The 22,713-nt window shown below is 39.5% G+C and overlaps 1 protein-coding gene across 1 annotated transcript; it reads left to right on the forward strand.

The window, feature by feature from the left end:
* The first annotated feature begins 2,072 nt into the window (after positions 1-2,072).
* sb:cb288 lies at positions 2,073-15,745 on the forward strand. Its single transcript, XM_036578429.1, has 5 exons — positions 2,073-2,221; positions 5,546-5,594; positions 6,312-6,380; positions 14,219-14,303; positions 14,928-15,745. The coding sequence occupies exons 1-5, from the start codon at positions 2,153-2,155 to the stop codon at positions 14,971-14,973; spliced, it is 318 nt and encodes a 105-aa protein (XP_036434322.1). The 5' UTR covers positions 2,073-2,152; the 3' UTR covers positions 14,974-15,745.
* The last annotated feature ends 6,968 nt before the right edge of the window (positions 15,746-22,713 follow it).

Below are 22,713 nucleotides of genomic sequence, written 5' to 3' on the forward strand. Positions count from 1 at the left end.
TAAGATGTAACATTACATATATATATAAGTAATATAATAATTGTGATACTGTATGATGTTGTCAATCAAGTACATTCAAAGCAGGCTTGAAATGATTCAGATCTCGTTGTGTTAAGATGTGCAACTATGATGTTCCAGTTGTGACCCTCAAATGACACAGTGGTCTTTTCATCCTTGATTGGGCAGCAACAATGTGCAACTTAAGCCTAATTAAAAGACAATTTCACCTGCTTCTTTGCTTTTCTTTCATTGAATTGGGCAGGTATTTCACAAAGCAGAATACAGTCAGGAAGCTGGATGAGTTTTTGTGACTATATGTTTATTGTATTTTAGCAAAAATGAGGACAATTACGTTCAATCGAAGCAGCAGACTATAATAAAGGGGAGAAATGAGATTTTCTATTTAAAATAGAAAAGAAAAACATGATTATTTGTCATATTAACCACTTCTATAATTTAATATGCAATAATATTTTATAACAGATTTAATGTTATAAATTATGGCCAAAATATATTTTTAAAAGTGTAATATTTTTTAATTACAACAAGAGTTTACTGAGAAATAAGATGCTGTAATTGTCTGTTTACAGAATCTTTTGTCAGAGATTTGACCACTTTTGAAATATGAGACATTCTGGATTACTTATAACTTCATTCTTTATGTTATACAGCTTTTTTCAGTCATTTTAGAGTCTTCTGCATCTCTGCATCTCTGGCCTGCAGCCAAAGTTGGCTTCCAAAGAGTTTTAATAAAGAGTTTAGTCTATTTTATATTTTATTTTTGACATAGCTTTACAAAACATAGTGTTATTTTACAAAATAAAATCAAGTAAAAACTCTATGACCCTTGACACCAGGCTATTGACCATGGTGCAGATCTAACAACACATGCAGATAGCAGCTATGGGCTAATTGAGTATAACAGGAAGTGCTGGGACTGGCATCAGAGCAGATTTGGAGACCAGCATGTGAGGAATATCTTTTCACTGTATTTAAGGTAAGGCAGTGTGCCTCTTATATAAGGAAACCAGCAGAATATTTAAAGCAGGGTTCAAGATCCAACACACCTGGCTCTAATCGTCAGATACTCCTGAAGGCCTTCGTTACCTGGATCAGCTGCATTAGATTAGGATTGGAGTTAAACTCTATGGGGTGTTAGATCTCCAGGACCAGGACTGAGCACCCCTGATTCGAAGAGTGTACACGAACGCTGTCAGTGTGAAAATGTAAGGCTGATAAATTGATAGCTAGATGTTTTGTATTTTTTTACGGAGCCCCGCTGGTGACATCCTGAATAAATAAAAAAATAATGCATGGCCACGACCTAGTAAGGCGTGGGAATTCGATGATTAAGTCGTGGCCACGACTTAGTAAAGTATGGGAACGAGATCACGGCCTTACTAAGTCTCTACTATTTTTATTTACACAGGATGTCACCAGCGGGGCTCCGTAATTTTTGACGATCAAATCATCATAAATATACTGAGCCCGGCTGGTGACATCCTGTGTAAATAAAAATAATGTGTGGCCACTGCTTATTAACACGTGGGAACGAGATCCTAATGCGTGGCCACGACTTAGTAAGGCATGGGAATGAGATGATTAAGTCGTGGCCACGACTTAGTAAGGTGTGGGAACGAGATCACGGCTTACTAAGTCATGGCCACGCATTAGGATCTCGTTCCCACGCTTTACTAAGTTGTGGCCGTGACTTATTCATCTCATTCCCACACCTTACGAAGTCGTGGCCACGCATTATTTTTATTTATACAGCATGTCACCAGCGGGGCTCCGTGTAAATATTACACTCTGGCTCCCTAAGATAAAAAAAATGAATATTCATATTATTATTATTTTACTCCAAACTTGATTAAAAACTAAGGCGGAGTCCAAAACAGCATATTACCATATTAAATAGTGTGTTCAAAATAGTTCACCACCCACAGAAGTCCTCACTAGTGCGGTATGTGCGGTGTAGTAGGGTGTGGTTTTGGACGCAGCTTAAAAAGCTGAAAACAAACGCGCCCTCGTAAACCACGCCCACTCCGTGCTCATCGCAACGCCCCGCCCCCTCGCTCTCTCGTCCCTGCAGCTCGAGCGCTTCGTCTGCGTTTATTATGAGAGAGCAGTGAGAGAAGCGCTGGTTTTCACCATGTGGCTGGAGCTGAGGAACAGGAGCAGCGCGCTTTCCGACCAGCTGCGAGACGCCAACCTGTCTCAGGTAAACGTGGCCCTGTTTATTAGTCCCGCACGTGTATATTTACTAATGTTTTTCTCCGTTGTTGCTTCGGCCCCACGTGTTCAGCCCACTCAGGTTGTAGGCTGCAGTGGATTTTAAAACAGCTGAAAGAGCTGTTAAGGGAATCGTTTAACGCGAGCTACGCTCTGGATGGGAGATTACAGTGGACTAACAATGCGTTTGTATAAACACAGATGTATTTGTGCGGCTATATTAATGTGAATCAGGCGAGCAGAGCTTGAGTTCCTTGATTTCCCTCACTTTTTCTTTCTCTTTTTCTGTAGCTTCCTGTCCTCCAGCATGTTGTGGAAACTTTCAGTAATGCCCTACACTCTTATCTTGGTCAAACAACAGTGCTGGGTCATGCTCCCCCCCCCCTTAAAATCTGTCCTTGCACAGCTTCTGTTAACCCCTCATTTCTCAGGTTAAGTCAAGTCAGTCACTAGGCCTGCTCATCCTTTTCTAGGGGTGGGCGATATGGCAAAAATATGCAAAATATTGTATCACGATACACAGTATACATCACAGTATTTCATTTTTCTGAGATATAATAAGTTGGAACAGACAAAATAGAACTTCACATAGAACAAATACTAAAATAATAACGATAAACCGACAACTGCAATGATTTTTATTCACATTTTTAACTGTACTGCACTAAATCCGAATAAACAGACCTGAATGTGCTCACTTTGTAATGAAACGTGTAGTCAGTGTTCTGACGATATCCGTGATACGCGCAGAAAAGCATGTTGTGACATAATTTATCACAATAACGATAAAATATCGCCCATCTCTACGCTTTGCCAGGCTTTTACGCTGATGGAAATTCAGTCTCACACACTACTATATTTCTTGCTACCAGAGTGATGATCATTAGGGAAAATGCTCATTTCCTTTGACGTCACACTAGATTTAGATGTAATCAGTGTAGTGGGGTCGTTTAAACTGCACACCAAAGAAGGCTGATTCCAAGTACTGAGGGGGGTGGGGGGGTTTCAGAAAGGATTTCTCACTTGGCTGGATAATTTAAGCCAAATATCGAGAGTTGTCCAGTAGGACCATCCCTGACTTCTCCTCCTGTTGGACAGGGCTTGACTTTTGGCTCAAGTTGTCTTGCAAACGGAGACTTGTGAAATATCCTTCTGCTCTTCCTTTTTGTTAGGTGTAGATGCTCAAACCGAACTAATCCTGCTCTTTCAGGTCTGTCTTTGTAAAGCCACCATCAACCCTTAATTTCTCTGGATAAAGCAGTAAACCAGTTACTGTGCCTTTGGTAGATGTTGCAGTTGTTGATTGTCATTCGCAGCCTGCTGTTATGGAGAATACATGCTTTTCTTTAGGTTAGCTTTTCTGAGCGTTTAACAACAAAAGCTCAGTGCTAAAAATGTCTCGATTCTATAGAGCTCTAATTAGGTAACACAGATTAGGTTCTGATAAATATGGCAAATGAGCGGCACTTGGAAGAGGCTTGAGACGTATTGGCAATTCAGGTTTAAATCTCAGTGCAATGGTTTAAACATTCTGATTTTTCAGTACTGAAATTGTTTTATTCATTTTGTAATATACTGACAGCATATTCCAATAGTGGACACCAGGCCTTCTCCTACCATTCTGCCTCCCTACAGAGTGAAACACTGGAATCAACACACTAACGGACGTATTAGCACAAACACAGCACTTAATGTTCGTGGGTGTGCCCCGTCTGTGATTTAAAGGGTTGGTTTTAATGGGCTGCCAATGAGGTGGCAGAAATTTTTGGGTGGTGTCTGGGGTGGCCAAACAGATTAGCGCTGGCACTGGCCACCCCAGATGCCACCCCAAAATTTCTGCTACATCATTGGCTTCCACCTTGCTGTGGGGCGGGTGTGTGTGCTCTTAAGGGGACAGTTGTTTTTCTATCAGTGGATCAACTCTTCAACAACTCCTGCGATGTGCATGTGATATTGAGAGCTGTCATACTGATATTCTGCTGGTCTTCTTCAGCACCTGTTCAAGGCTTGTGCCACCATCTAGTCGCTATTTCTGCTTCCAGTATTAAAGGAGGTCTCTTGGAATTATGAAGATACTAACACACATTAATGCCGTTTTTTAAAAAGTGGATAAAATAACACCCAAGAGCGGCTGCTGCTAGTTGCTGTAACGTTCGTGGCTGAAACAGCAGTTGCTGAATCGAGTGGAATGTTATCAGTTGCACTTCCAACATCAACCATTTCTTGCAAAATCCTCCTACATTTTGTGAAACCCTTCCTCAAATGCATATGGATGAGGGAGAGAAGCGCATTTTGCCACTTACCATATAGATGCACTCTGTGATTCTACAATTACAGACTGTGATCCGTCCATCTGTTTCTCTGCTGAAACGCAGTAAAACCACCACAGAGCAGGTGCTATTTGGGTGGTGGATCATCCTCAGCACTGCAGTGACACTGACGTGGTGGTGGTGTGTTAGTTTGTGTTGTGCTGGTATGAGTGGATCAGACAAAGCAGTGCTGCTGGAGTTTTTAAACACTGTGTCCACGCACTGTCCACTCTATTAGACACTCTTACCTTGTTGGTCCACCTTGCAGATGTAAAGTCTGAGACAATAGCTCATCTGCTGCTGCACAGTTTGTGTTGGTCATCCTCTAGTCCTTCATCAGTGGTCATAGGACGCTGACCACAGGACACTGTTCGCTGGATATTTTTGGTTGGTGGACTATTCTCAGCCCAGCAGTGACACTGAGGTGTTTAAAAAGCCCAGCATCCACTCAGACCAGCACAACACACACTAACACACCGTCACCACGTCAGTGTCACTGCAGAGCTGAGAATGATCCACCACCCAATAGTACCTGCTCTGTGTGGGACTTGACCATTGAAGCACAGGGTGAAGGGGGCTAACAAAGTGCAGGAGCTGATAAAATGGACAATGTATGTAGAAATAATGAGTGTTTGTTGGCTGATTGGTGTATATGGCTGTGCTGGTTAATTCCCATTAACATTGCTACATTGTTTGCATTCTTTCCTGAAAAAAAAAAAACATCTTGGCTGTCAAAGCATATGTGAACATTTGGCGATAGATGAGGATTATAATTGACTTTAAGAGTTTGAATGCAATACAATCGTTCACCACTTTTCAATCAGTGCTAAATAAACTGTTTTGGCCCTTTCAGTAGAGGAAACTCCCCAAGAAAGCATTTGTGCAATGTGGTGTATATTGTGAACCTCCTGCTCGTGAACAGGCCTGACTGGTTTATGCATAGTGTGCTAGTCTGGGTGATCTCCCTCTGTCTCATCTCATGTGTTCCCCTTTCTGCCTCCCAGGTCATTTTTCCTGCTCCTTCGCAGGCCCCCCTCGTCTCACACAGAAATGGTAATCACGCCAACCACTTTCATTCATTGAGTGTTTTGAAGGAGCAGTTCAGTGAAAGAACACATGTACATTATCTATTCGATCAGTCAAGACATGCTCGGTGTCTGAAATATACTTTTTTCCAGTTTTGCACTGGAGCTACAAAGCTAATGCAGCTAGCAAGCAACAGAAGCTTATACGAACTAGCATTGTTGAAGCTTCGTTCCTAAATCTTCACTCAGTTGCCTCAACTGTGTTGAGTTCTTGATACATCTAAACTAGGCTCGCTTATGTGGTATTTGACACTGTATGAGATACTTTTATCTATAAAATGGCCAAATTTTAGGGCACGGTTCAAGCTTCAATATGGCTAATACTTGTCTGACACTGTTTTTAGCTATGCTACTTGTTTGTGCCCTTTTTTATGAGTAAAAGTATGTTGTACAGCATCAGAATCCACATAAGCAAGCCTGTTTGAGATTGCTTAACATGTTCCATGTGGTTAGAGGCAAGTGTGTGATTTAGACTTGCAGTATGTGCAATACTAAACTGGTGGTTGAGCTTAGATTGCGTGTTAGCCACGTTAGCCTTGTAGCTCCAGTGCAAAACTTATGAAGCAAACTTCAGACACCAAACATGCCTTGCCTAAATGACTAGATTTTAGGTAATAGCGAAGACTGTAAATTTGTCTTTTTTTTCAAACTAGTCCTAGTGTCAAACCTTTTTTTCTCTCCAAAGGCTCAACAGTGGCGTCTCCAGCCCCGCTCACAGAGTCTCCAGTGCATAAACGCAGTGGGATCATACCAGGTAAATTCATATATGTGTCTTTAGTCTTTTACTCAGCCCTATCTAGATTATCGCTGCTGTCAGGACAAAACCTTTTATCTCCATTTTTGGCATTTTTCAGTTTTTGACATAATTTGAAAAGGCCCATTGCCCTTTACGATGTTTCAAAATTTCATGATGAACGGACTAACAGAAATGGTCCAAAATTACTTGGAAAAACTTATTTATCCGTTTACTTGCATTAAAAGTTCAGAACGTTTTTCCTTGTACTGTTAAGTTACCTTTTTAGAGATACAAGGTTTTGTTCTGACAGCAGCAATAGGCTATATGGGACATGTGTAGACTCTAGTAGCGGGTGATATACTGGGTGATCCGATATACAAGTTAAAATTTTTCCACAGGGTTGTGTTTTACAACAACCGTTATACTGCCAGGCCACAAATCAGAGCAAATAACAAGCCATACAAACCGTGTAAACCAGACTAATGTTGTCTGCTTAAGCTGAATGACTGAGTCAGAGATGTTTCAGTCACATCGCATATGAAAATGCAGCAGTCGCTGGATCGCCTCTCACTGTCTAGTCTACTGCTTCTGAAGTAGTCCACTTTGTCTTTGAGGCAGTGATAAAGGAATGGCTCGTCTTTTGGAGCTGGTCTTGACCTAACATGGATCTGTGAGAGATTGCTATGTTGTTTCCTTTTGTACGGCCTGAGGAGACGCCTAGCTCGGACAGCTGTGTTAGACAAGGTTGCAATCTCTGGGCCTTGTGTGCAAAACAAGCCGAGGACCAGCTGGTACTGAAACATGAATAACTAATATTTACCAAATTTCAGCAGTGTCTAGTAGTCAGAGGTGCGAGTGTACGGGACCCAAGTAAGAGAAATGACTTGAGAAATTCATTAAAGCTGAAGTTGGCTTTTTTTTAAATTTCCCATTCCACCTTAAATGGTGCAGGAGTTAGTCTATATACTAACCTATTAATCTGTGTTGTGCAGTTTTGTTTTTTACTATTTCGCCCCAAAAATATTTTAGATTCACTTGGGTGTTGAGGTTCTTATTAAAAAGTAAAAGAATCTCACATGCTTAAAAATGATGGTTCTTCAGGGGTTTTTAAGTAAAGACAACGATTCTGTATAAAACCATGAACACTGAAAGAACCCTATACATCATTAAATGGTCCTTGGCATCACGAAAGCATTCTTCAGATTGTTGAAGAATGTGCCGTAGATGGTTCTATATAGAATCTTTTTGAAAAAGGTTCTATATAGCAGCAAAAAGGATTTTTCTATTGTAACAGGTCTGATATATTAATGATAGAAGAACCCTTTGTGGAACCATCTACAGCACATTCTCCATCAATCTGAAGAACGCTTTAATGCTGCGACGAAACTTTTAATCTTAGAAAGGTTTTTTGAATGTTCATCTTTCTATATGGAATTATTTTTGTTACTAAAGAACCCTTGAGGAATTTTTAAGTGTGCAGAATAATGAGCCATTGTTAACCTACGAAAAAAAAATGGACTATATTGTAATACATACCGAAACTGCCAGAAATGTTAATTTATACCATGGTATAACTTTACAGTTACACTTGATTTTTTGTTACCGCATGACAGCATATTTTGCACCGCATCTCTCTGGTCGCAAGAGTTTAAACAGTGTTAATCTGACGGTAAACGTTCCTAAACATTTGATAAACAAATGCGTCTTTTGAAACCTTAATGCAAATTTGTAGCTGGTTTTCAAAGGTGAAGGAAAATCCATGCAGAACGGGCCGCTGCAAGTCGAGTGGCATACATAATCAGCCGCACGTGTAATATCACTGCCCTCCTTTGCACAATCCTTCCACGTTTTGCGCAGCCCTCCCTCAGATGTAAATGTATGAGGAAGAGAAACACATTTTGCATTTTTCCATGCACTCAGCCCATAAACTGCACGTTTAGGCTTGTGCACAAAAGTTTCAGTATGTTTACCATATGTACGTTATATAACATGAGGTATTCGTTAATGGGATTTTATAATTGTGTAGATAATTAGTATGAGCATGTATGTGTTCTGTCTGAAATAATAGGCAGTATAACACTGTGTTATAATAAGGGCTGTTGTGCTGTGGAAATGGTAGCATACGGCTGTAAATGATATGATTGCAGTCGTATTGTAAGTAGCGGACACAGTGCTTCTGTGCTCAGAGCCTGCTTTTTTAACCTACCCTGATTACAAGGTGGATAAATCTCTTTCTCTCCTTCCTTACCACCCTGCCTTTGTCATGTCTATGTGTCTGTCTGTCCCTCCGACTCGCTGCGATGAGCGTTTGTTGACTCTCATGAGCGTAAGAGTCCCATGTGTGGGTTTGTGTTTTAAAAGTGAACCTGTGGCAACAGTAGCTGCAGGGATTTGGGGATTTATAAGTGTACAACTGCTGTTGTAGCAACATGCCCCTATTCCAAATGTCCTTCATTGACTTGTTTCAACTTAGTCCCAATATTATCAGTTTAACAGGTGTTATTTGGTGCTACATGCATGTTGCTGATGTTTTTCGGTTCACTAAGGCCCACCATGGAGGCATGTCTGTTCCTGCGAACTCGAAACTGTTTCATTTCCTTGTAAGTGTTTGAATGGAAGTGTCATTTGAGGGTGAGCAGAAGAGCCTTGTATTGCATGTTCTTGGCTTTGGCCTTGTGTTCTTGAGGCTGGACAGTGGAAACTTTTACACAAGTTCCCACAGTCCTAATGGGTTCGTCGGCCGGGGGAGGGTGGTTTAAAGTGCTAGTTTGTTGAAATATTTCCCCTGACCCTATATGTAGTCAATCAGCCAAGACATGTTAGCATCTTTAGTTTAGCACTGGAGCTACGAGGCTAATATAGGTAACTTGTATTAGGAGCTTATACCACACCCGGTTGTTAAGTAATCTCAAATAGGCTTGATTATGTGGTGTCTGACACCTTATGACGCAGTTATCTGTTGAAATTTTACGAGTTGCCAACCTTTTGCAGCTTGCAGTCCACGCAGCTGACCACTAGGGCTGCAACAAACGACTAATTTGATAGTCGAATAATCTATCGATTACTGAAACGAATAATCGATTATTCGGATTATGAATCACTACATTACCAAATAAGTTTTATGTAGCTGTTCGTTTTTAAAGTTAGCTTGAGGTTGTTTAATGTATTTGCTAACTAACGACGAAGACAATAAAGATAGATACCATTTTAAAAAATCACTGTTTTAGTGAACATTCCTGCTAATACAAAAGTTAAAAAAAAAACTCCCAATATTTTTATATTCAAAATTTATAACCAAGGATGTGCAAAGTAGCAGCAATAAAATATAGCAAAACTAAATCAGTTTTCCTTTAATCAGGTAAATAAAAAAAAACAATCTAAATGTAAATGTTAAATTTAAACTGCAGTCTGTGACCTGTGCGTTCTGCTGTCTGTCTAAACTCTGTTGCAACTTTATTGAAACGGAGGAAAGTCAGTATCTCTCTGTGCTCTTGTGAGAGTCTAGCGGATACTCCCCGCTGCAGAGAAGATGCCCTCTGTTGGAGCGGATGGATGAAGACGATTCATCTCGGCAAGATACGCCCCGTCCCAAATCGCATACTAGCACACTAAATAGTGTGTAAAAATAGCGCATATACAATTAGAAGTGCCCTTATTAGTGAAGTACAGAAGTGTGTGGTTTGGGAAGCGGCGATAGCTGTGCTAGTGAGCTAGTTAGCTAGCAGTTAGTATTAGTGTTAAATTCCGTCCTACTTCATGTTGTGAGCCAAGCTGTAACATTTGTATTTTGAAATGCTGTTCTCTGGAATCATTAATGGAGCTGAAACAGAGAAGCAAGTAACTGTTATTCACAGCGACCCTGTTCACCTTCCAGATAACTTTTACAGTTTTAAACGCTGCATCGTTGTCTTAACGTCGAGGCCACCGGTGCGGTCAGTTTCGAACACAGGAGAGCGTTTCCAAACAGTTCTCTGTTCTCCGCAAACGTTTGGCTCCACTCGCTAACAGTGTGAACACACAGGAGAGAACAAGTTTGCCGCAAGTGTCCGCTACGACGAGTTTCCTCTTCAGATACTCCAACGTGGAGGATGTGCTCTCATGCCAGCTAAGGTCGGGGCAGCCATCGCGCTGTTGTTAACTCTGCGGTAAGCGGTAATGAAACATTCATAGAGAGCGCGAGAAAGACGCGTAATGACGTCACCAACTAATCGACTACTAAATTATTTGCTAACTAATTTTGGTCGTCGATTTTAGTCGACTAAGTCGAATAGTCGTTGCACCCCTACTGCACTCCAGCCCAGTCGTTTCAGATGGAAGCAAATATAAAACATAATAATCAGTGTATCCTGTAGAATTTCTCCTAACTGTATAATCAACATAATAAAAACCAAAACTCATGATGGGTAAATTCCTTAAATTTTTACCAACTTACAATACAAATACAAGCATATAGAACCACTCAAACATTCAAAGAACCCTTTACATAATTGAATGGTTCTTGGCATCGTTAATAATGTAATGTTAATAGTGTTAATAGCGTCTCAGTCTCAATCTGTGAAAGTTTAGGACGTTGTCCAAAATACGTCCACCAGATCTGATTGGACCTGTCATTTCCAAAGAAGTTGGGACGCTGTGCAAAATGTAAGTAAAAACAGAATGCAATGATGTGCAAATCATTTAAACCCTTTATCTAATTGAAGATAGTACAAAAGCAACATATCAAATGTTGAAACTGAGAGAGTTTATTGTTTTTTGAAAACTAAATGCCCATTTAGAATTTGATCCCAACAGCACGTTTCAAAAATGTTGTGATGGGAGGACAATAGACTGGTGAAGTTGTGTAATGACAAAAAAAACACCTGTTGGCTGATTGGCAACAGGTCAGTAACACGATTGGGTATAAAAAGAGCATCTCAGAAATCCTACACACTTAACAATAGAAGAGCCAATATTGTTTTGATGTCAGGCTTGTTACAATAGAATAACCCTTTTTGGTGCTATATAGTACCCTTTTCAAACTGGTTCTACTTAGAACCATCTACAAAACATTCTCCATCAATCTGAAGAAGCCTTTTATGATGCAAGGAGCCTTTTAATCATGCAAAGGTTTTTTTGAGTGTTCATGGTTCTATATAGAACCATTATCTTTACCAAAGAACCCTTGAGGAACCATCATTTTTAAGTGTTCTATATCGAGCAAGAACGGGAAAACATTTTAGTTTCAAATCTACAGCAGTCGGTCTCCTCAGTTCCCAAACACTTCCAGAGTGTTGTTAAAAGAAGAGGTGATGAAGCACAGTGGTAAACATGCCCCCGTCCCAACTGTTATGAACTGTGTTGCTGCCATCAAATTCAAAATGGGCATATATTTTTCAAAAAGAATAACATTTCTCAGTTTTAACCTTTTGATATGTCGTTTTTGTACTATTTTCATTTATAAATAGTGTTTACATGACTTGCACCTCATTGCACTCTATTTTTATTTACATTCTGCATAGCGTCACAACTTTTTTGGAAAAGGGGCTGTATTAATGTTTGCATGGTTTCTTAGCAGAGTAAAGCCACAGCATATTTCTTCAGACTTAGTACTTGTGTGTTTTTGTTTGTTTGTTTGAAACAAAAGCAAAACAATGAAATCTTACATAGTGCAGCTTTAAATTCTTGATAAGTAAACAGACGTGTTGCTGCCGGTTGTGACACATTCCAGGTGCTGTTTTATCTTATGTCCCTGTCAGTTCTCAAGCCTGTTCAGACTCTCATCTCTCTGCTAATGGAGCAAGAAAGAGCATGTGTAATGATGAGTGAATGAGGAAAAAAGGGGAGAGTGAGAGGACGAGTGTGGAATAGAGGGAACGCAGAGTAGAGCCAACACCTGGAACACTTTCTGACAGGGAGTTTAATTCTATTATGATTTCTTAGGATTTCACCCTGATTTGATTTGACTGTTTGGATATAATTCCAAACTATTTTAAAAATGCACTGAACACACAAATGAGTGGATGAACTACACCAATCAGGCATAACATCCTTGTTTCTATGCTCATTGTACATTTTATCAGCTCCACTTACTATATAGGTCTACTTTGTAGTTCTACAGTTACAGACTGTAGTCCATCTGTTTCTCTGTGTACTTTGTTTGCCCCCTTTTACCCTGTTCTTCAGTGGTCAGGACCCCCATGGACCCTCACAGAGCAAGTACTATTTGGGTGGTGGATCATTCTCAGCACTGCAGTAACACTGATGTGGTGGTGGTGGTGTTAGTGTGTGTTGCACTGGTCTAAATGGATCAGTGCAACACACAGTTATGCCTGATCGGTGTATTTACACAGCAGTGAATATAAACAATAAAGACAGTTAGGCATCTTTTTACGATAGACAATAATTCTATGATTGACAGCAGCATGGGAATTTCATTTAATGTAATTATTTTTATTTGTACTGCTGCAGTAACTGAAGTGTCTGTGCTGAGAGAGAGCAGAAAAGCAGTGTGAGTAAGGGGAGATGAATGATGGAGGTTCACACAGGACCCAGCAGGTCCTCACGTCAGTGCTGGAATGTTTTCCCTCCTTCAGTTTTTCCTTTACTTCAATTTCTTCACTAGACTTCACCAGAGCTGCTCTGCTAAGAGGCATTTAGTACTCAGTGTGTGGGTGTCATGCTGGTTTGCTTACTCTGCATTCAGTTTCAGTTCAGATTTAGGCCTAATGCCGTTATATGCTTTGTTTATGTTTAGGTCAAGAGCTGGGTACTTTGAAGGGGAACTTAGAAAATGAAGCGCACATAGAAGAGTTAACCACTGCTGTTATTGTGTTTTTCAAGTCCTGGCTTGTAGACAGCACCCTTACTTACTCATATGGCTGAGATCAAATCTGCACAGTGTCCTGCGGCCACAGTCTGTTTTATGAGGTGGTGCTGCAACATGTCAGACTGTAGTAGTCATCCTAATTCCCACAACTCATCATAATACCTATGAAGAACAGTACAGGAATGTGTTTTTCCAGTGTGGCTCCTCCTGGTGTACCAATCAAGACGTTTTAATAACGATACTAAAACCGATACCTCCAAAGTAATTCGTGATCAATACACTTATCCATGCTTAAATACCAGCATGTTGTGGATATTATCAGTACTTAAAGAACACTGCCTACATGTTTCATTACAAAGAGAGCATAATTAAGCCTGTATATTTAGATTTAGTGCAGTGCAGTTTGTCAAACATTAAATAAAAATCATTGTAGTTGTACGTTTATTTTTATTATAGGTAGTTTTTAGATGTGGCACTACAGGTTCTACTTTGTCTGTTGTAACTTATTGAATCTTAGAAAAACTGAATCATGATGCATATTGTGAAAATATCTTGGATGATATTTTTGCCATATTGCCCAACCCCACAAAAAAGAATTTATAATGTTTTACACACTTACACACACACACACACACACACACACACACACACACACACACATACATACATACATACATACATATAAACACCTGACCTTAATAATTAGGAGGGTGTCCCAATACTTTTCCCAATACCATAGAGTGTATATAGCTACATATAGTTGACATTTATTTTCATATTTATGTATTTACATATATAATGTCAACAGCCAATCAGTAGTCTAGATTTTAGAACAAGCTTGCTGATTGACTGATTAGCCCAAGTACTTGCTGAAATTTAGGTTTGGTTTTGTGGTGGGAGTGAGGTTAAGTGAAGGGTGTTGTGTTTGGAAACGGAACTGTATTTTGGCCAAAACATAAGCACATATTTGAGAGAATATTGTTATAATCAATTCAAATATTCCAGAAGCACCCATATTAATTAGCGTGGTCATTTGTGTGTCTGTCCACAGGTGCGATAGCTGCTGCACTGTTCATAGGCTTCATTCTGGCGCTCTATACTGTTCTGTGGAAGTGCATGGTCTCGCCACCCAAAAGGTGAGAAAGGAGAAATTTTTATCTTTATAGGTTCTTACAAAGGAGAGGTTTAAAGGAGAATTCCATCTTTTTTTTGTTCCAAAATTTTTTTTATTAAAAAAAAAAAAAAGTTAAAGTGGTTTGATGTGAAACGACTCAGAATTGTCCACAGTGGTGGTGATGGGAACCAGACATCTAAAGAGTTTAATGCTTGTAAAAGCTCCTTTAAAGAAAGTTATTACATTCTTTTTTGGCCTAAAACACATTTTTAATGCAGTGCAGCTATTTTGAAAAACATATGTTTGCAGACTTACCACTATTTTACTATAATCCACATAACATACAAAATTAAGAAGACATGTAGGTTCACTGGTAGTGTTGGGTAGTTAATAAAAAGGCTATATTTGTATTGTAGACATTGTGATCCCTGATTCCCATCACCATCACTGTAAACACATCAGACATCTGCAATTTCACATCAAATCACTGTGAATCACTTTACATCTCTCGAACTGTGCAGAAATAAAAAAAATCTGTAATATTCCCTTTAAAAGGAAATCCCCCCTTTAAACACATGTAGCTCTTCATACTCTGTCACACTCTGTCCCTTCTTATAACTGTAATATCTTTCTGTCTCTTTCTCAGGGGAAAAAGGAAAAGGATCCTGAAGGGAGTGAGGGGAGCAGTCTGAATCGCTGATGATGGCTGATTCTGACCTCGTGAATGTCAGGCCTTTGCCCTCCAGGACTGTGGAAGGGCATGTTTTGCCCCAAGGCAATTTCTGATGGTGCATTTTTATGAACAGAGTTATGGAAGCGCAAACCCTTCCGAGATGTGGGTCTGTAATGGCCCTGCATCAGTGATTTGGCTTGCAGTCTTTTCCAAGACTGGCCAGGTCATTCCACCAGTCAGGATTACACAATGGCTGAAAGGTAGTTTTGGATGTTAGTAAATAAGGCAGTAATTTGGTGTTGGTGGTTCAGACACAAACAGCTCTGCAAATGGTTTGTGTCACAGCCGCCACTAGATGGCAGTGCACTATACTTTTGAATACCATTAAAGAAAATTGCCTTGTTTGTATGGCACTTTCTGGCCTGATGGTTCAAGAAAAAAGACAAGCATGAATGCGCTTGCTGAACTAAAATGAAAGGCCTTGTAAATATTGTGTAGAAAGTGCTGCGTGGGTTTGGGATAATGATCGTGGTTTGGGGATGGAGGTTTAAAGCAGGACTTTGCTCTGAGGGAAATTCAGCCTAGTTTCTAGTTTCTCCCAAACAGCCCCTTTGGCCACAGTGAACTCTGAACCAGCAATATTTCCATCACTGAGCGCAGTTCTCACTGGGTGAAAGTGCGTCAGCCTGTCTGACGCAGTTTGAGACCTTGTGGATCACAGCTGCTACTTTAACGCTTCATTACTGTTGTATCTGCAACTCTAATAAAATCTAAGATGTGAATCACAAGCATTTTAAGTAATTATTCTCATTTATTCATGTATTTGGACCACCATACAAGCTCCAGTCACGATCTGGACTGAAGCACTGGGCGCTGAATGTCACGTGAAAGTCTGTTCAGCATGCTAATACATCATGGAAAACCTAGATCAAAGTTTGATACAGGTCTACATGTTTTCTATTAACACAGTGTTCTGCGACATTTCATTTCTATCAGTTCAACATTCTGGAACATGTAATTTCTGTTAGCACAGTGCTCTAACCTTTAATTTCTGTGAGCCTAGAGTTCTAGACCATGTAGTGTCTATTAGCACAGTGCTCTAACCTTTAATTTCTGTTAGCCTAGAGTTCTAGACCATGTAGTGTCTATTAGCACAGTGCTCTAACCTTTAATTTCTGTTAGCCTAGAGTTCTAGACCATGTCGTGTCTATTAGCACAGTGCTCTAACCTTTAATTTCTGTTAGCCTAGAGTTCTAGACCATGTCGTGTCTATTAGCACAGTGCTCTAACCTTTAATTTCTGTTAGCCTAGAGTTCTAGACCATGTCGTGTCTATTAGCACAGTGCTCTAACCTTTAATTTCTGTTAGCCTAGAGTTCTAGACCATGTAGGGTCTATTAGCACAGTGCTCTAACCTTTAATTTCTGTTAGCCTAGAGTTCTAGACCATGTCGTGTCTATTAGCACAGTGCTCTAACCTTTAATTTCTGTTAGCCTAGAGTTCTAGACCATGTCGTGTCTATTAGCACAGTGCTCTAACCTTTAATTTCTGTTAGCCTAGAGTTCTAGACCATGTCGTGTCTATTAGCACAGTGCTCTAACCTTTAATTTCTGTTAGCCTAGAGTTCTAGACCGTGTCGTGTCTATTAGCACAGTGCTCTAACCTTTAATTTCTGTTAGCCTAGAGTTCTAGACCGTGTAGTGTCTATTAGCACAGTGCTCTAACCTTTAATTTCTGTTAGCCTAGAGTTCTAGACCGTGTCGTGTCTATTAGCACAGTGCTGTAACCTTTAATTTCTGTTAGCCTAGAGTTCTAGACCATGTAGTGTCTATTAGCACAGTGCTCTAACCTTTAATTTCTGTTAGTCTAGAGTTCTAGACCATGTAGTGTCTATTAGCACAGTGCTCTAACCTTTAATTTCTGTTAGCCTAGAGTTCTAGACCATGTAGTGTCTATTAGCACAGTGCTCTAACCTTTAATTTCTGTTAGCCTAGAGTTCTAGACCATGTCGTGTCTATTAGCACAGTGCTCTAACCTTTAATTTCTGTTAGCCTAGAGTTCTAGACCATGTCGTGTCTATTAGCACAGTGCTCTAACCTTTAATTTCTGTTAGCCTAGAGTTCTAGACCGTGTCGTGTCTATTAGCACAGTGCTCTAACCTTTAATTTCTGTTAGCCTAGAGTTCTAGACCGTGTCGTGTCTATTAGCACAGTGCTGTAACCTTTAATTTCTGTTAGCCTAGAGTTCTAGACCGTGTCGTGTCTATTAGCACAGTGCTGTAACCTTTAATTTCTGTTAGCCTAGAGTTCTAGACCGTGTCGTGTCTATTAGCACAGTGCTCTAACCTTTAATTTCTGTTAGCCTAGAGTTCTAGACCATGTAGTGTCTATTAGCACAGTGCTCTAACCTTTAATTTCTGTTAGCCTAGAGTTCTAGACCATGTCGTGTCTATTAGCACAGTGCTCTAACCTTTAATTTCTGTTAGCCTAGAGTTCTAGACCATGTCGTGTCTATTAGCACAGTGCTCTAACCTTTAATTTGTTAGCCTAGAGTTCTAGACCATGTAGTGTCTATTAGCACAGTGCGCTAACCTTTAATTTCTGTTAGCCTAGAGTTCTAGACCATGTCGTGTCTATTAGCACAGTGCTCTAACCTTTAATTTCTGTTAGTCTAGAGTTCTAGACCATGTAGTGTCTATTAGCACAGTGCTCTAACCTTTAATTTCTGTTAGCCTAGAGTTCTAGACCATGTAGTGTCTATTAGCACAGTGCTCTAACCTTTAATTTCTGTTAGCCTAGAGTTCTAGACCATGTAGTGTCTATTAGCACAGTGCTCTAACCTTTAATTTCTGTTAGCCTAGAGTTCTAGACCATGTCGTGTCTATTAGCACAGTGCTGTAACCTTTAATTTCTGTTAGCCTAGAGTTCTAGACCATGTAGTGTCTATTAGCACAGTGCTGTAACCTTTAATTTCTGTTAGTCTAGAGTTCTAGACCATGTCGTGTCTATTAGCACAGTGCTCTAACCTTTAATTTCTGTTAGCCTAGAGTTCTAGACCATGTAGTGTCTATTAGCACAGTGCTCTAACCTTTAATTTCTGTTAGCCTAGAGTTCTAGACCATGTAGTGTCTATTAGCACAGTGCTCTAACCTTTAATTTGTTAGCCTAGAGTTCTAGACCATGTAGTGTCTATTAGCACAGTGCGCTAACCTTTAATTTCTGTTAGCCTAGAGTTCTAGACCATGTAGTGTCTATTAGCACAGTGCTCTAACCTTTAATTTCTGTTAGTCTAGAGTTCTAGACCATGTAGTGTCTATTAGCACAGTGCTCTAACCTTTAATTTCTGTTAGCCTAGAGTTCTAGACCATGTAGTGTCTATTAGCACAGTGCTCTAACCTTTAATTTCTGTTAGCCTAGAGTTCTAGACCATGTAGTGTCTATTAGCACAGTGCTCTAACCTTTAATTTCTGTTAGCCTAGAGTTCTAGACCATGTCGTGTCTATTAGCACAGTGCTGTAACCTTTAATTTCTGTTAGCCTAGAGTTCTAGACCATGTAGTGTCTATTAGCACAGTGCTGTAACCTTTAATTTCTGTTAGCCTAGAGTTCTAGACCATGTCGTGTCTATTAGCACAGTGCTCTAACCTTTAATTTCTGTTAGCCTAGAGTTCTAGACCATGTCGTGTCTATTAGCACAGTGCTCTAACCTTTAATTTCTGTTAGCCTAGAGTTCTAGACCATGTCGTGTCTATTAGCACAGTGCTCTAACCTTTAATTTCTGTTAGCCTAGAGTTCTAGACCATGTCGTGTCTATTAGCACAGTGCTCTAACCTTTAATTTCTGTTAGCCTAGAGTTCTAGACCATGTCGTGTCTATTAGCACAGTGCTCTAACCTTTAATTTCTGTTAGCCTAGAGTTCTAGACCATGTAGTGTCTATTAGCACAGTGCTCTAACCTTTAATTTCTGTTAGCCTAGAGTTCTAGACCATGTAGTGTCTATTAGCACAGTGCTCTAACCTTTAATTTCTGTTAGCCTAGAGTTCTAGACCATGTAGTGTCTATTAGCACAGTGCTCTAACCTTTAATTTCTGTTAGCCTAGAGTTCTAGACCATGTCGTGTCTATTAGCACAGTGCTCTAACCTTTAATTTCTGTTAGCCTAGAGTTCTAGACCATGTCGTGTCTATTAGCACAGTGCTCTAACCTTTAATTTCTGTTAGCCTAGAGTTCTAGACCATGTCGTGTCTATTAGCACAGTGCTCTAACCTTTAATTTCTGTTAGCCTAGAGTTCTAGACCATGTCGTGTCTATTAGCACAGTGCTCTAACCTTTAATTTGTTAGCCTAGAGTTCTAGACCATGTAGTGTCTATTAGCACAGTGCGCTAACCTTTAATTTCTGTTAGCCTAGAGTTCTAGACCATGTAGTGTCTATTAGCACAGTGCTCTAACCTTTAATTTCTGTTAGCCTAGAGTTCTAGACCATGTCGTGTCTATTAGCACAGTGCTCTAACCTTTAATTTCTGTTAGCCTAGAGTTCTAGACCATGTCGTGTCTATTAGCACAGTGCTCTAACCTTTAATTTCTGTTAGCCTAGAGTTCTAGACCATGTCGTGTCTATTAGCACAGTGCTCTAACCTTTAATTTCTGTTAGCCTAGAGTTCTAGACCATGTCGTGTCTATTAGCACAGTGCTCTAACCTTTAATTTGTTAGCCTAGAGTTCTAGACCATGTAGTGTCTATTAGCACAGTGCGCTAACCTTTAATTTCTGTTAGCCTAGAGTTCTAGACCATGTAGTGTCTATTAGCACAGTGCTCTAACCTTTAATTTCTGTTAGCCTAGAGTTCTAGACCATGTAGTGTCTATTAGCACAGTGCTCTAACCTTTAATTTCTGTTAGCCTAGAGTTCTAGACCATGTAGTGTCTATTAGCACAGTGCTCTAACCTTTAATTTCTGTTAGCCTAGAGTTCTAGACCATGTAGTGTCTATTAGCACAGTGCTCTAACCTTTAATTTCTGTTAGCCTAGAGTTCTAGACCATGTAGTGTCTATTAGCACAGTGCTCTAACCTTTAATTTCTGTTAGCCTAGAGTTCTAGACCATGTAGTGTCTATTAGCACAGTGCTGTAACCTTTAATTTCTGTTAGTCTAGAGTTCTAGACCATGTAGTGTCTATTAGCACAGTGCTGTAACCTTTAATTTCTGTTAGTCTAGAGTTCTAGACCATGTAGTGTCTATTAGCACAGTGCTCTAACCTTTAATTTCTGTTAGCCTAGAGTTCTAGACCATGTCGTGTCTATTAGCACAGTGCTCTAACCTTTAATTTCTGTTAGCCTAGAGTTCTAGACCATGTAGTGTCTATTAGCACAGTGCTCTAACCTTTAATTTCTGTTAGCCTAGAGTTCTAGACCATGTCGTGTCTATTAGCACAGTGCTCTAACCTTTAATTTGTTAGCCTAGAGTTCTAGACCATGTAGTGTCTATTAGCACAGTGCGCTAACCTTTAATTTCTGTTAGCCTAGAGTTCTAGACCATGTAGTGTCTATTAGCACAGTGCTCTAACCTTTAATTTCTGTTAGTCTAGAGTTCTAGACCATGTAGTGTCTATTAGCACAGTGCTCTAACCTTTAATTTCTGTTAGCCTAGAGTTCTAGACCATGTAGTGTCTATTAGCACAGTGCTCTAACCTTTAATTTCTGTTAGCCTAGAGTTCTAGACCATGTAGTGTCTATTAGCACAGTGCTCTAACCTTTAATTTCTGTTAGCCTAGAGTTCTAGACCATGTCGTGTCTATTAGCACAGTGCTGTAACCTTTAATTTCTGTTAGCCTAGAGTTCTAGACCATGTAGTGTCTATTAGCACAGTGCTGTAACCTTTAATTTCTGTTAGCCTAGAGTTCTAGACCATGTCGTGTCTATTAGCACAGTGCTCTAACCTTTAATTTCTGTTAGCCTAGAGTTCTAGACCATGTAGTGTCTATTAGCACAGTGCTCTAACCTTTAATTTCTGTTAGCCTAGAGTTCTAGACCATGTCGTGTCTATTAGCACAGTGCTCTAACCTTTAATTTCTGTTAGCCTAGAGTTCTAGACCATGTCGTGTCTATTAGCACAGTGCTCTAACCTTTAATTTGTTAGCCTAGAGTTCTAGACCATGTAGTGTCTATTAGCACAGTGCGCTAACCTTTAATTTCTGTTAGCCTAGAGTTCTAGACCATGTAGTGTCTATTAGCACAGTGCTCTAACCTTTAATTTCTGTTAGTCTAGAGTTCTAGACCATGTAGTGTCTATTAGCACAGTGCTCTAACCTTTAATTTCTGTTAGCCTAGAGTTCTAGACCATGTAGTGTCTATAAGCACAGTGCTCTAACCTTTAATTTCTGTTAACCTAGAGTTCTAGACCATGTAGTGTCTATAAGCACAGTGCTCTAACCTTTAATTTCTGTTAGCCTAGAGTTCTAGACCATGTCGTGTCTATTAGCACAGTGCTCTAACCTTTAATTTCTGTTAGCCTAGAGTTCTAGACCATGTAGTGTCTATTAGCACAGTGCTGTAACCTTTAATTTCTGTTAGTCTAGAGTTCTAGACCATGTAGTGTCTATTAGCACAGTGCTCTAACCTTTAATTTCTGTTAGTCTAGAGTTCTAGACCATGTAGTGTCTATTAGCACAGTGCTGTAACCTTTAATTTCTGTTAGCCTAGAGTTCTAGACCATGTCGTGTCTATTAGCACAGTGCTCTAACCTTTAATTTCTGTTAGCCTTAGCCTAATGCCCCAGTCACAATCTGGACTGGAGGACTGGGACAGTGAATGTGTTATGAAAGTCTACTTTACTATGCTAAAAGATTTTTTTGCTGGAAATTTTAGGCCAAATTTTGATTCTGCTATTAAAGTTTTTTCTATTAGTCTAGTGTTCTAGAACTTTTAATTTCTTTTAGCCTTAAGTTTTTTATGTGTAATTTTTATTAGTCTAGTGTTTTGTATCATTTCATTTTTGTTAGCAAAGCTTTTGAAGTGATTCCTATTAGCCTACTGTTCTGTATCATTTTATATCTGTCAGCCTAGTTGTAACATTTCATGTCTATTTATAATGTTTTATTTATATTAAATATTATTAAACGTTTTTGTCTGGAAATCTTAGAACAGTTTTTGACATATTAGCCTACTCTGTGGTAACATGACTTTAAAAGTATAACATTTTGCACACATTTTTATTGTGTGATTGTTAATGATTGCTCAACTCCCATGTAGCACCACTGGAAGTGAAAGCATTTTGTAAGTTGCACTATTTATGTTACATGTGCACTTTTTTTTTCAAATTTGCAGTTGTGCTCCAAACATTACTTTTAAATTAATGCAATGCTTTTTACAATTTTGTCTGATGTTTTTTCCCAACTGGACATTTCAGAGAGACACCGATTTTGTCCACATTTTGAGTGTTTAAAATGTTAGCATTGCTAAATGAAGGCTGTTTTAAAGTGTGAAATACACGCAGCTGTTTTGGATTCTTCTTGGTCTTACACAGAAATAATTCTCGTTCTGGGTATCTGTACAACACCAGAATTTTAAAGCAACTGTGATTATAAAAGCAGGACATGTCCAGAATGATGAACAGAGCCATATATGATTGTACATGTAAGATAACTTGACTGCATGATTGCATGATATATATAATGATGTAAACCTACTATAAATACATAGGAAATAATTACAGTGTATAATAACTTCCAAAATACTTGAAGTATTGAAAGACAATCCAAACACACCA

This window comes from Colossoma macropomum, unplaced genomic scaffold (assembly GCF_904425465.1).
Source record: "Colossoma macropomum unplaced genomic scaffold, Colossoma_macropomum, whole genome shotgun sequence".
Taxonomy (NCBI): Eukaryota; Metazoa; Chordata; class Actinopteri; order Characiformes; family Serrasalmidae; genus Colossoma; species Colossoma macropomum.

Bases quoted from the DNA above. Each gene is read 5' to 3' on its own strand.
- sb:cb288 (XM_036578429.1), top strand. From the start codon at position 2,153: ATGTGGCTGGAGCTGAGGAACAGGAGCAGCGCGCTTTCCGACCAGCTG. The intron at 5,595-6,311 runs GTAATCACGCCA...TTCTCTCCAAAG, and splicing joins CCTCGTCTCACACAGAAATG to GCTCAACAGTGGCGTCTCCA. The intron at 6,381-14,218 runs GTAAATTCATAT...GTCTGTCCACAG, and splicing joins ACGCAGTGGGATCATACCAG to GTGCGATAGCTGCTGCACTG.